Raw genomic sequence first — 12,993 nt, 5'->3', positions numbered from 1 at the left:
TGCCAGGGTTGGGGAGGGGGATTAACAGGGGCCAGTGGCTGGGAGAGGGGCTGTGACCCGGCCAAGTTCAGGGAGCCGATCGTAAGCTGTTTGCTGGGGGGTGGGAGACTGGGGGTTGTTCTCGGGGGGAGGCTCGGGGGGGGGGGTGGATTGATACCAGGCTGAGTGCTGAAGACCCGCCCAGATCTCAAGCCTCTTCCTTGTTGAAATTGAGTTGAAATCGCTCAGCATCCTGACCCAGCAGTCACTCTGCGTGCCGGCTCTGCCCAGTGTGTCTCTGCGCTGCACAGAACTCTCGCTCTTACTCAGGATGGCTGACTGGGCAGATTATATTCCACGGCTCATGATAGACGGTGTTGGAGATGCTGCAATTTTCGGCAAAACGGGCGGTTGTTGGGCCGCTCATCAACAAGGGAAGTTCAAGAACATTGCAGTAAGTCCCAGAGAAACCTGTGTAAACTCCAGCCCCAACTCTGTAAACCCCCAGCCCCAACTCTGCAAACACCAGCCCCAACTCTGCAAACCTCCAGCCCCAACTCTGCAAACCCCCAGCCCCAACTCTGCAAACCCCCGGCCCCAACTCTGCGAACCCCCAGTCCCAACTCTGCGAACCCCCAGCCCCAACTCTGCAAACCCCCAGCCCCAACTCTGCGAACCCCCAGCCCCAACTCTGCAAATCCCCAGCCCCAACTCTGTAAACCCCCAGCCCCAACTCTGTAAACTCCAGCCCCAACTCTGTAAACCCCCAGCCCCAACTCTGCAAACCCCCAGCCCCAACTCTGCGAACCCCCAGCCCCAACTCTGCGAACCCCCAGCACCAACTCTGCAAACCCCCGGCCCCAACTCTGCAAACCCCCAGCCCCAACTCTGCGAACCCCCAGCCCCAACTCTGCGAACCCCCAGCCCCAACTCTGCGAACCCCCAGCCCCAACTCTGCGAACCCCCAGCCCCAACTCTGCGAACCCCCAGCCCCAACTCTGCGAACCCCCAGCCCCAACTCTGCGAACCCCCAGCCCCAACTCTGCGAACCCCCAGCCCCAACTCTGCGAACCCCCAGCCCCAACTCTGCGAACCCCCAGCCCCAACTCTGCGAACCCCCAGCCCCAACTCTGCAAACCCCCGGCCCCAACTCTGTAAACTCCAGCCCCAACTCTGCGAACCCCCAGCCCCAACTCTGCAAACCCCCAGCCCCAACTCTCTCTCTCTGTCGGAACACCCCCCTCCCCCTGTGGGTGCCCCCAACCCCCCCCCCCCCCAATTCCTCTGGGTTTGTATGTCCTGTGTCCACTCCCTCTGGGGGGAAAGGTTCCAGTTTGGGGGGGGGGGGGGGGGGGAGGGGGGGGAACTCCGCCTTCCTGGAAATTCCGCGTTATTGATATTTTTGTCTGAGATTTAGTGCAAAGTGTGGGATCTCTTCCCCAGTCCGCATGTTGGTGCCAAGCCTCAATACTGCGGATGTCGGAAATCTGAAACTGGAAACGCCGGAAAGCTCCAGCGGGTCCCGGAAGGGTCAGTGGAGAAACTGGGTTAACATTCCGACTCTGTCTGCAACTCCCAGCTGCTTGGCTTTCTGTGAATGGGAATCCCGATTCCACTCTCCCCATGCTGCCGGCAAACACGTGAGTCGGGCGGGGGTCCCCCGGCCCAGTGGAGGGTTCTCCCACCCTCTCCCAGTCACCGTTCTGTTTTTTTAAACCTGTCCAGCCGTTGTTTGAGCTGCTCTCTCTCTCCGAGGGGGGAAAGGCAGCGAGTGTGGAGGAGGTGCGAGGGTTAAGGTTCAGTCAGGGCTTTCCAAGAGGGTATTGATGTGAAGAACATACTGGGTTACCGGGATAAGGCGGGGGAAATGGGATTCGGTTAATCTCTCCGAGGGAGAGAATCTGCCCAGACAGGAGTTTGGCGAGTGATTCACCTCCTGACCCCCAAAGCCTGTCCACCATCTACAAGGCCCAAGTCAGGAGTGTGATGGAATACTCTCCACTTGCCTGGATGAGCACAGCTCCAACAACACTCAAGAAGCTCAACGCCATCCAGGACAAAGTAGCCCCGTTTGATTGCTCCCCTTCCACATACATTCACTCCCTCCACCACCGACGCACAGCGACAGCCGTGTGTACCGTCTACAAGATGCACTGCAGCAACTCCGAAAGGCTGCTTCCTGGTGGGAAATATAAGGTTATTCCTTCACTGTCGCAGGGTCAAAATCCTCAAAACTCCATTCCTAACAGCACTGTGGGTACCTACACCACACTGATTGCAGTGTTTCAGGAAGGCAGCTCACCACCATCTTCTCAACGGACAATTAGGGATGGGCAATATATGCTGACCTTAAAAGTTAGTGGGTGCAAAGAGAGGGAGTGGGATAGAAGCTTTGGGATGATGTGTTTTTGTGGGTGCAAAGAGAGGGAGTGGGATAGAAGCTTTGGGATGATGTGTTTTTGTGGGTGCGAAGAGAGGGAGTGGGATAGAAGCTTTGGGATGATGTGTTTTTGTGGGTGCGAAGAGAGGGAGTGGGATAGAAGCTTTGGGATGATGTGTTTTTGTGGGTGCGAAGAGAGGGAGTGGGATAGAAGCTTTGGGATGATGTGTTTTTGTGGGTGCAAAGAGAGGGAGTGGGATAGAAGCTTTGGGATGATGTGTTTTTGTGGGTGCAAAGAGAGGGAGTGGGATAGAAGCATTGGGATGATGTGTTTTCTTGATCATCTGAAACCCACTCGGGACTGAATCTATTGCTTGTCAGTTTGAGCTGGGATAGGAAGGCATTGGAATCTGTCTGGGTGGGGTGGGGAGGACTATGATGCAATCACTCGCCTGTCTCCCCGTCAGTATGATTTTCAAAGGCAGCTCCAGACTCGTGTGTTGAAATGATTGCAATGTGTAATTTAAAAAAAAAAAAAAAGTTTCCTCAAAGCTTTTCTCAATTGTACTTTTTTGCAATGTTTGACTAAAATTGAGCTACTGTCAATCCTCACATGGGGAACTCTGGCTCTATTCAGAGCTACATTCAGACTGAAATATATCGGACGTTGTGTTCTGCACTCTTTAAGTATTGGATACAGTTCCACACAACACACTGTAGCTCGTGGAATAAGAGAGACAGTAACATAGATACAATATTGCGTCAATAATGGGAAGGGGAGAGTAACGGTCGGTGGATATGTTTCAGGCTGGAGGAAGGTTTGGAATGGCTGCCCGGGGGGGTAATGCCACCCTTGCGTTATCTGATGATATATTAATGATCTAGATCTCGGTGTGCAGGGGACCATTTCCAAACTGGCAGGTGATACAAAACTTGGGACGTTTAGGAAAAAGCAGTTCCTGCTGATAAAAGGGATCTCAAACGAGACTTAGTGATTTACAAAAGAAGCAAATGTTATGTGAGGAAGAACGTTTTCGCAAGGAATGGTTGGGATCTGGAATGCACTTGCGGGAAGTGAGGTGGGGCAGGTTCAATCGAGGCATTCAAGGGGGTACTTGCTGATGTGACTGTTCATTCAATATGCAGCTGGCAAGGGAATAGCATTAAGTCACAATGCTCATTTGGAGAGCTGCTGGGCGCCAATCCGATGGACTGAATGGCTTCCACACGGACAGTGACCTGGGGCCGGGATCAAACCTGGGTCCTCGGCTCGTGAGGCAGCAGTGCTAACCACTGCGCCGCCTCCTCCATCAAATAATTTAAAATTCCCTTTTACACTGTTTATTAAAAAAAATAATAATAATTAAACCTCCGCAACATTTCAATACTGGGGATATTGGAATGGGAGAGGACACTCGCGTTGGTGCGCCTATCCTGCCAGTGGATTTGCAGGATTTTGCGGAGGCAGCGTTGGTGATATCTCTCCAGGGATTTGTGGTGTCTGCTGTACATTGTCCACGTTTCTGATACATACAGGAGGGTTGGGACCCTGCTGTGTAGGCCCCAAGCCTGGTGCTGGGTTTGAGCTCTCGGTCTTCGAACGCTCTGTTCCTCAGCCTGAAGACTGCACTGGCGCGTTGGAGTCGATGCTGGATTTCATGTCTGCTCGCACGGAGAGGAGGCTCCCGAGGTTTGGGAAATGATCCACGTTGTCTAGGGGCTCGCCGGGGATCTTCGTGGTCGGCGGGGGGGCAGTTTTGTGTGGCAGGAGCGGGCTGGTAGAGAACCTTTGTTCTCTGGATGTTAAGTCTGAGGCCTACTCTCTCCGATACCTTGGTGAATGTGTCGATGGTGGTTTGTAGCTCAGCCTGAGTGCGCTGACACATGGGCATTGGCGGCAAACTGCAGCCCGATGACAGAGGCTGATCCTGGATCTCCTGTTCTTGTCGAACCAGTCTTGGTGTTTCCTGGTCGAGAGCCCGAACGCCTCCCTGCAGGTGCTGACGATGGCGGCTTTTAAGGTGGACCAGGAGCTGTGGGCGTTCTCTGGCTCGTTCTTGTCGCCAGATTAGCTGTGAGGTGCCGGTTGGGTAACTCTTCTCGGGGTCTCTACGTCCAGCGACGTTGAATCTCCAGCAGCAGAACTTCTTGAGCCTGTTTGGGGCCAGGGTGGTGGAGTGGGTCAGTCGGTGGTCAGTCTCCAGCGGGCGTCCGCTCCGGTTGTGGCGCGAGTGATGTGGACGTCTTTACGGTCCATAAGACATAGGAGCAGAATTAGGCCACTCGGCCCATCAAGTCTGCTCCGCCATCAATCACGGCTGATAATTTTCTCATCCCCATTCTCCTGCCTTCTCCCCATAACCCCTGATCCCCTTATTAATCAAGAACCTATCTATCTCTGTCTTAAAGACACCGTGATTTGGCCTCCACAGCCTTCTGCGGCAAAGAGTTCCACAGATTCACCGCCCTCTTGCTGAAGAAATTCCTCCTCATCTCTGTTTTAAAGGATCGTTCCTTTAGTCTGAGATGGTGTCCTTGGGTTCTAGTTTTTCCTACAAGTGGAAACATCCTCTCCACGCCCACTCTACCCAGGCCTCGCAGTATCCTCTAAGTTTCAATAAGACTCTTTCCCCCCCCCCCCCCCCCCCCCCCCCCCATCATCGGTCCCTTGCCTGGACGATGATGGAGTCCATTCGGTGCCAGTGCTTGGAGAGGTCTTCTGCTTGTCCCTCTGGCGGAATGGGATGTTCGTGATGACCAGGTCATGTTCTAAACATGTTGTCAGGAGGCGGACTCTGTTGGTGTTTGTTTTCCCCAAGCCTGCCCAAAGGTTTGCCACCTTCCTGACTCCAGCATTCAAGTCGCCGAGGAGAATCAGTTGGTCTTCCTTTGGGATGCGGGACAGCGATTGGTCGAGACTGGAGTAGAATGCCTCTTTGTCGCGTCCGTTGTATCTAAGGTTGGGGAAAATGGGATCAAAGGCTATGGGGAGAAAGCAGGATTAGGCTATTGAGTTGGATGATCAGCCATGATTGTGATGAATGGCGGAGCGGGCTCGAAGGGCCAAAAGGCCTCCTCCTGCTCCTATCTTCTATGTATCTATATGATGCCTGTGCGTGGGTTCTTTAATGGGGGATAGTCGTTCAACACGGTGCCAGCGGAGCGAGGGCAGGGACCAGGCTGCTGTAGGACTGGCACTAACTACACTCGTTCCCCCACCCAGCCCGCTCCCCCTCCCGGTCAGTGATGTCACATTCAAAGCGTGATGTTTCATTTTCACTCCCCCTCATGTCTTGCAGACTCTCCTCTGATTGCGCCGCTGACCGGTAGCACACTGGTTAGCACTGTGGCTTCACAGCGCCAGGGTCCCGGGTTCAATTCCCGGCTTGGGTCACTGTCTGTGCGGAGTCTGCACGTTCTCCCTGTGTCTGTGTGGGTTTCCTCCGGGTGCTCCGGTTTCCTCCCACGGTCCAAAGACGTGCTGTTAGGTGAATTGGACATGATAAAGTGCCCTTAGTGACCACAAAAAAGGTTAGGCGAGGTTGTTGGGTTAAGGGGATAGGGTGGAAGTGAGGGTTAAATGTGGGTCGGTGCAGATTCAATGGGCCGAATGGCCTCCTGCACTGTCAGAACATGTTCTGATTGCGCTGCCCCTCTCGAACCTGAGCTTGGATGCTTTGTCCTCCGAGCCAACTCCCTGCATATTCACCCTGCGTCACCAGCCCCCTCCTCTTTCACACTGTAAATACGTAGCATAATTGTCTGTGGAACTCCATCACACTCTGACCCCGTGTAGCTAAAACATTAAAAATCGGGGAATCAGCAAAGCACATGTGGCCCAAATAACTTTTTATACAAACACAGGGTGTACATAGACCCAATCTGGCATTGTGGCCATCACTCCGATCAGCTCATTGAGAGCTGGGAAGTAAATATAACTGTTCACAACATCTAACAAGAAAGATGAGGGATTTGGGATCAAATTACTTCAATGTTGTTAGAAGAGACTTGAGCAGGGAGAGGATGGAGACGTTATGGGTGAAATGGTGAACGGTTGGAGAGGTCGGCCAGGAAAATGTAGCTCAATATCGTTTTCTCCTTGTGAGCACTGGCAGTGGGGTTTTCCAGAGGTGAGGAGCCGGCCAACCCTGTGAGATGCTTGTTGGTGACGTCCTGCTCTGGGTCCGTACTATGCCAGAATGTGACACGTCTTCATCCCGTCCTTGTAGAATCAGACCAGCAAATTGAAGCTAAATTCTCTGAAATGTAGATTCCGGGGCAATCGGGTTCCTTCTGTGGGCAGATCAAAAATAACTTCTTGCCCCAGTCTTCGCCTGTCAGAATTTCATGACTTTATATTTGGCCGCCCTGAAACCGGTCACCAGCCACTCCGAACTGTCCTAGGAAAGTCTTTTCGTGCTGCGTCTGCGTCACTGTTACACATGATGCCAAACTTGTGACGTTACAACAATCTTCAAATGTAGCAAGGACCTGTACTTGGCTGATGTCCTCTCGAGAGAATTATTGGCCACTGCAGAGCAGGAGGATCATGAGGAAGACCAAGGTGTTATCCTCTCATCGAATTTGGAAACTGAAAAGATGCCCTATGGGTGGACACCGACAACTGCACTGTCGTTAATGTCCAGAATTGCACTGAGTGCTGAATTTGAGTGCTATAGAGGGAGTTGGGTGAGGAGACAGCAAGGTGCTCCTTTCATTTCATTTTCTCAAAAGCGTGTGAAGGGAGCCGGGAGCTTACAGAGTGCAGCTGACTGGGAGCAGAGTCGGAGGGCGGAGGTCCAGTTAGTCCACACAGCAGCTATATTCTGTAAGGTAAGATGGGATGGAGGCTAGGCCAGTTGCATGCTCCTCCTGTAGAATGTGGGTGGTGAGGGATACCACCGGTGTCCCCACTGACTATACCTGCGGGAAGTGCACCCAACTCCAGCTTCTCAGAGACCGTGTTAGGGAACTGGAGCTGGATGAACTTTGGATCATCCGGGAGGCAGAGGGGGTAATAGATGAGAGTTAAAAGGAGATAGCCACACCCAAGGTACAGGACAAGAGTAGCTGGGTTACAGTCAGGGGAAGGAAGACAAACAGGCAGACAGTGCAGGGATCCCTCGTGGCCGTTCCCCTTCAAAACAAGTATACCGTTTTGGATGCTGTTGGGGGGGGATGACCTACCGGGGGAAGGCCCTAGCGGCCAGGTCTCTGGCACTGAGTCTGGCTCTGGGGCTCAGAAGGGAAAGGGGGAGAATAGAAAAGCAATAGTGATAGGAGACTCGATGGTTAGAGGATGGATAGGAGATTCTGTGGTAGCGAGAGAGACAGAATGTTGCCTCCCGGGTGCCAGGGATGTCTCGGATTGAGTCTACAGGATTCCTAAGGGGGAGGGGGAGCAGCCAGAAGTCGTGGTGCACATAGGCACCAACGGCGTAGCTGAGAAAAGGGATGAGGATCTAAAAAGTGATTTTGGGGAGTTGGGTTGGAAGCTAAAGAGCAGGACATGCAGAGTAGTGATCTCAGGATTGCTACCGGTGCCACGTGCAAGTGAGGCAAGGAACCGAGAGCGACTGCAGCTGAACATGTGGCTACAGGGCTGGTGGAGGAGAGAAGGCTTCGGGTATGTGGATCATTGGGATATCTTCTGGGTAAGGTGGGAGCTGCACATGAAGGACGGATTGCACCTAAACTAGAGGGGCACCAATATCCTGGGTGGGACGTTTGGTAGAGCTCTTCGGGAGGGTTTAAACTAGTTTGGCAGGGGGGTGGGAACCAGAGCTATGGATCAGAGGATAGGGCAGCTGTTGAACAGGCAGAAATAGTCTGCAGCAAGTCTGTGAGGAAGGATAGACAGTTGATGGGGCAAAGTTGCACTCAGTGGAATGGGTTAATGTGTGTCTGTTTCAATGCCAGGAGTGTCAGGAAAAGGGAGATTAACTTCGAGCATGGATCAGTACTTCGAACTACGATGTGGCCATTTCACAGGGGCAGGAATGATTGTTAGATGTTCCGGGGTTTAGATGTTTTAAGAAGAATAGAGAGGAAGGGAGGGAGGCAAGAGGGGGAGTGGCACTGTCCGAGTGCATCACAATTGCAGAAAAGGAGGTAGTCGAGGTGGGTTTGTCTACTGAGTCAGTCTGGGTGGAAGTCAGAAACAAGAAAGGAGCAGTCGCTTTATTGGGAGTTTTCTATAGACCCCCCAATAGCAGCAGAGACAAGAGCTGAGGAGCATGAAGTGGGAACAATTGTTCTTGGGGAAATGAACAACAGTAATGTGGGTGTTGTTTAAGGAGCACTTGCTGCGAGTGCTGGATAGTTTTGTCCCACTGAGACGAGGAAGGAATGGGAAGGTGAAGGAGCCTTGGATGACAAGAGAAGTGGAGCTTCTAGTCAAGAGGAAGAAGGAAGCTTACGTAAGGTTGAGGAAGCAAGGATCTGACTCGGCTCCAGAGGGTTACAAGGTAGCCAGGAAGGAACTCAAAAATGGATTGAGGAGAGCTAGAAGGGGGGGATGAAAATGCCCTGGCGGGAAGGATTAGGGGAAACCCCAAGGAATTCTACACTTATGTGGGAAATAAGAGGATGATCAGAGTGAGAGTAGGGCCGATCAGAGATAGTGGAGGGAATGTGTGTCCAGAGTCTGAGGAGATGGGGGAGGTCCTAAATGAATACTTTGCTTCAGTATTCACTGGAGAGAGGGACCTTGTTGCTCATGAGAACAGTATGAACCAGGTTAATAGACTCAGACAGGTTGATATTAAGAAGGAGAATGTGCTGGAAATTTTGAAAAGCATCAGGATAGATAAGTCCCCTGGGCCTGATGGGATATATACCCAAGGTTGCTACGGGAAGTGAGGGAGGAAATTGCTGTGACGTTGGCGATCATCTTTGCGTCCTCGCTCTCCACTGGAGTAGTACCGGATGATTGGAGGGAGGCGAATGTTGTTCCCCTGTTCAAGAAAGGGAATAGGGAAATCCCTGGGAATTACAGACCCATCAGTCATATGCCTGTGGTGACCAAAATATTGGAAAGGATTCTGAGAGATAGGGTTAATGATTATTTAGAAATATAGTTTGATTAGGGATAGTCAGCATGGCTTTGTGAGGGGCAGGTCATGCCTCAAGCCTCATTGAATTCTTTGATGATGTGACGAGACACATTGAAGATCGGGCAGTGGATGGGGTGTATATGGATTTCCAATCAGACATTTTGATAAGGTTCCCCATGGTAGGCTCATTCAGAAAGTTAGGGGGCATGGGATACAGGGAAATTTGGCTGGATACAGAATTGGCTGGCCGAAAGAAGACAGCGAGTGGTAGTGGATGGAAAGTATTCCGCCTGGAGGTCGGTGACCAGTGGTGTCCCGCAAGGATCTGTTCTGGGACCTCTACTCTTTGTGGTTTTTATAAATGACTTGGATGAGGAAGTGGAAGGATTGGTTAGTAAGTTTACCGATGACACCATCGACCGTGGATATCTAAGGAAATAAGGGAGAGTGTCAAATTGAAGGAAAAAACATACAAAGTAGCAAAGATCAGTGGGAGACTAGAGGACTGGGAAATCTTTAGGGGGCAACAGAAAGCTACTAAAAAAAGCTATAAAGAAGAGTAAGATAGATTATGAGAGTAAACTTGCTCAGAATATAAAAACAGATAGTAAAAGTTTCTACAAATACATAAAACAAAAAAGAGTGGCTAAGGTAAATATTGGTCCTTTAGAGGATGAGAAAGGAGATTTAATAATGGGAGATGAGGAAATGGCTGAGGAACTGAACAGGTTTTTTGGGTCGGTCTTCACAGTGGAGGACACAAATAACATGCCAGTGACTGATGGAAATGAGGCCATGACAGGTGAGGACCTTGAGAGGATTGTTATCACCAAGGAGGTAGTGATGGGCAAGCTAATGGGGCTAAAGGTAGACAAGTCTCCTGGACCTGATGGAATGCATCCCAGAGTGCTAAAAGAGATGGCTAGGGAAATTGCAAATGCACTAGTGATAATTTGCCAAAATTCACTAGACTCTGGGGTGGTCCCGGCGGATTGGAAATTAGCAAACGTGACACCACTGTTTTTATTTAAAAAAATTTAAAAAAGGAGGTAGGCAGAAAGTGGGTAATTATAGGCCAGTGAGCTTAACTTCGGTAGTAGGGAAGATGCTGGAATCTATCATCAAGGAAGAAATAGCGAGGCATCTGGATGGAAATTGTCCCATTGGGCAGACGCAGCATGGGTTCATAAAGGGCAGGTCGTGCCGAACTAATTTAGTAGAATTTTTTGAGGACATTAACAGTGCGGTAGATAATGGGGAGCCAATGGATGTGGTATATCTGGATTTCCAGAAAGCCTTTGACAAGGTGCCACACAAAAGGTTGTTGCATAAGATAAAGATGCATGGCATTAAGGGGAAAGTAGTAGCATGGATAGAGGATTGGTTAATTAATAGAAAGCAAAGAGTGGGGATTAATGGGTGTTTCCCTGGTTGGCAATCAGTAGCTAGTGGTGTCCCTCCGGGATCAGTGTTGGGCCCACAACTGTTCACAATTTACATAGATGATTTGGAGTTGGGGACCAAGGGCAATGTGTCCAAGTTTGCAGACGACACGAAGATAAGTGGTAAAGCAAAAAGTGCAGAGGATACTGGAAGTCTGCAAAGGGATTTGGATAGGCTAAGTGAATGGGCTAGGGACTGGCAGATGGAATACAATGTTGACAAATGTGAGGTTATCCATTTTGGTAGGAATAACAGCAAAAGGGATTATAATTTAAATGATAAAATATTAAAACATGCTGCTGTGCAGAGAGACCTGGGTGTGCTAGTGCATGAGTCGCAAAAAGTTGGTTTTCAGGTGCAACAGGTGATTTAAGAAGGCAAATGGAGTTTTGTCCTTCATTGCTCGAGGGATGGAGTTTAAGACTAGGGAGGTTCTGCTGCAATTGTATAAGGTGTTAGTGAGGCCACACCTGGAGTATTGTGTTCAGTTTTGGTCTCCTTACCTGAGAAAGGACGTACTGGCACTGGAGGGTGTGCAGAGGAGATTCACTAGGTTAATCCCAGAGCTGAAGGGGTTGGATTACGAGGAGAGGTTGAGTAGACTGGGACTGTACTCGTTGGAATTTAGAAGGATGAGGGGGGATCTTATAGAAACATATAAGATTATGAAGGGAATAGATAGGATGGATGCGGGCAGGTTGTTTCCACTGGCGGGTGAAAGCAGAACTAGGGGGCATAGCCTCAAAATAAGGGGAAGTAGATTTAGGACTGAGTTTAGGAGGAACTTCTTCACCCAAAGGGTTGTGAATCTATGGAATTCCTTGCCCAGTGAAGCAGTAGAGGCTCCTTCATTAAATATTTTTAAGATAAAGATAGATGGTTTTTTGAAGAATAAAGGGATTAAGGGTTATGGTGTTCGGGCTGGAAAGTGGAGCTGAGTCCACAAAAGATCAGCCATGATCTCATTGAATGGTGGAGCAAGCTCGAGGGGCCAGATGGCCTACTCCTGCTCCTAGTTCTTATGTTCTTATGACACGAAGATTGGGGGAGTTGTGGATAGTGTTGAGGGCTGTTGCAGGACATTGGCAGGATGCAGAGCTGGGCTGAGAATTGGCAGATGGAGTTCAAGCTAGATAAATGTGAAGTGATTCATTTTGGACGGTCGAATTTGAATGCTGAATACAGGGTTAAAGGCAGGATTCTTGGCAGTGTGCAGGAACAGAGGGATCTTGGGGTCCACGTACATAGGTCCCTCAAAGTTGCCACCCAGGTTAATAGGGTTGTTAAGAAGGCGTATGGTGTGTTGGCTTTCATTAACAGGGGGATTGAGTTTAATATCCGTGAGGTTTTGCTGCAGCTTTATAAATTCCTGGTTAGACCACACTTGGAATATTGTGTCCAGTTCTGGTCGCCTCATTATAGGAAGGATGTGGATGCTTTGGAGAGGGTACAGAGGAGATTTACCAGGATGCTGCCTGGACTGGAGGGCATGTCTTATCAAGAAAGGTTGAGGGAGCTCGGGCTTTTCTCACTGGAGCGAAGGAAGAGAGGTGACTTGATAGAGGTGTACAAGGTGATGAGAGGCATGGATAGAGTGGATAGCCAGAGACTTTTCCCCAGGGTGGAAATGGCTGTCACGAGGGGACATAATTTTAAGGTGATTGGAGGAAGGTATAGGGGAGATGTCAGAGGTAGGTTCTTTACACAGAGAATGGTGGGTGTGTGGGATGCACTGCCAGCGGAGGTGGTGGAGTCAGAGTCATTCGGGAAATTTAACGACTCTTGGACAGGCACATGGACAGCAGTAAATTGAAGGGGTGGAGGTTAGGCTGATCTTAGATTAGGATAAATGGTCGGCACAACATCGTGGGCTGAAGGGCCTGTTCTGTGCTGTACTGTTCTATGGAATCCTTGAAGGAGCTTCCCCATGAGCTCTGATGTTCTTACCATCAGCTGAGCTGACTACAGGATGGACTGAGAGTCGTGGCCAACAATTCATTGTCCTTGCTGCTCTCCAAAGGGACTACGCCCTGGGTTGGAAGCAACCAGCTACAGGGCCAAGGAATGGCCGTACTGGTCCTCCATGGAGGCAGATATGAAAAGGGAGATTCCAGTTGTGCAATGCACCCCAGCATC

The 12,993-nt window shown here is 50.4% G+C and overlaps 1 protein-coding gene across 1 annotated transcript in view; it reads left to right on the top strand.

Annotated features, from left to right (window-relative positions):
* Positions 1-223: 223 nt before the first annotated feature.
* Positions 224-12,993, top strand: part of LOC140404617 (profilin-1-like) — a 35,638-nt gene continuing 22,868 nt past the window's right edge. The window contains exon 1 of the mRNA XM_072493221.1: positions 224-433. Within this exon, the coding sequence (XP_072349322.1) occupies positions 311-433 (123 nt within the window). The 5' untranslated portion in view covers positions 224-310. The remainder of the gene's footprint in view (positions 434-12,993) is intronic.

Source organism: Scyliorhinus torazame, chromosome 31 (assembly GCF_047496885.1).
Source record: "Scyliorhinus torazame isolate Kashiwa2021f chromosome 31, sScyTor2.1, whole genome shotgun sequence".
Lineage (NCBI taxonomy): Eukaryota > Metazoa > Chordata > Chondrichthyes > Carcharhiniformes > Scyliorhinidae > Scyliorhinus > Scyliorhinus torazame.
Note: the sequence above shows the minus strand (reverse complement) of the source record. Positions and strands in the feature narration are given on the sequence as shown.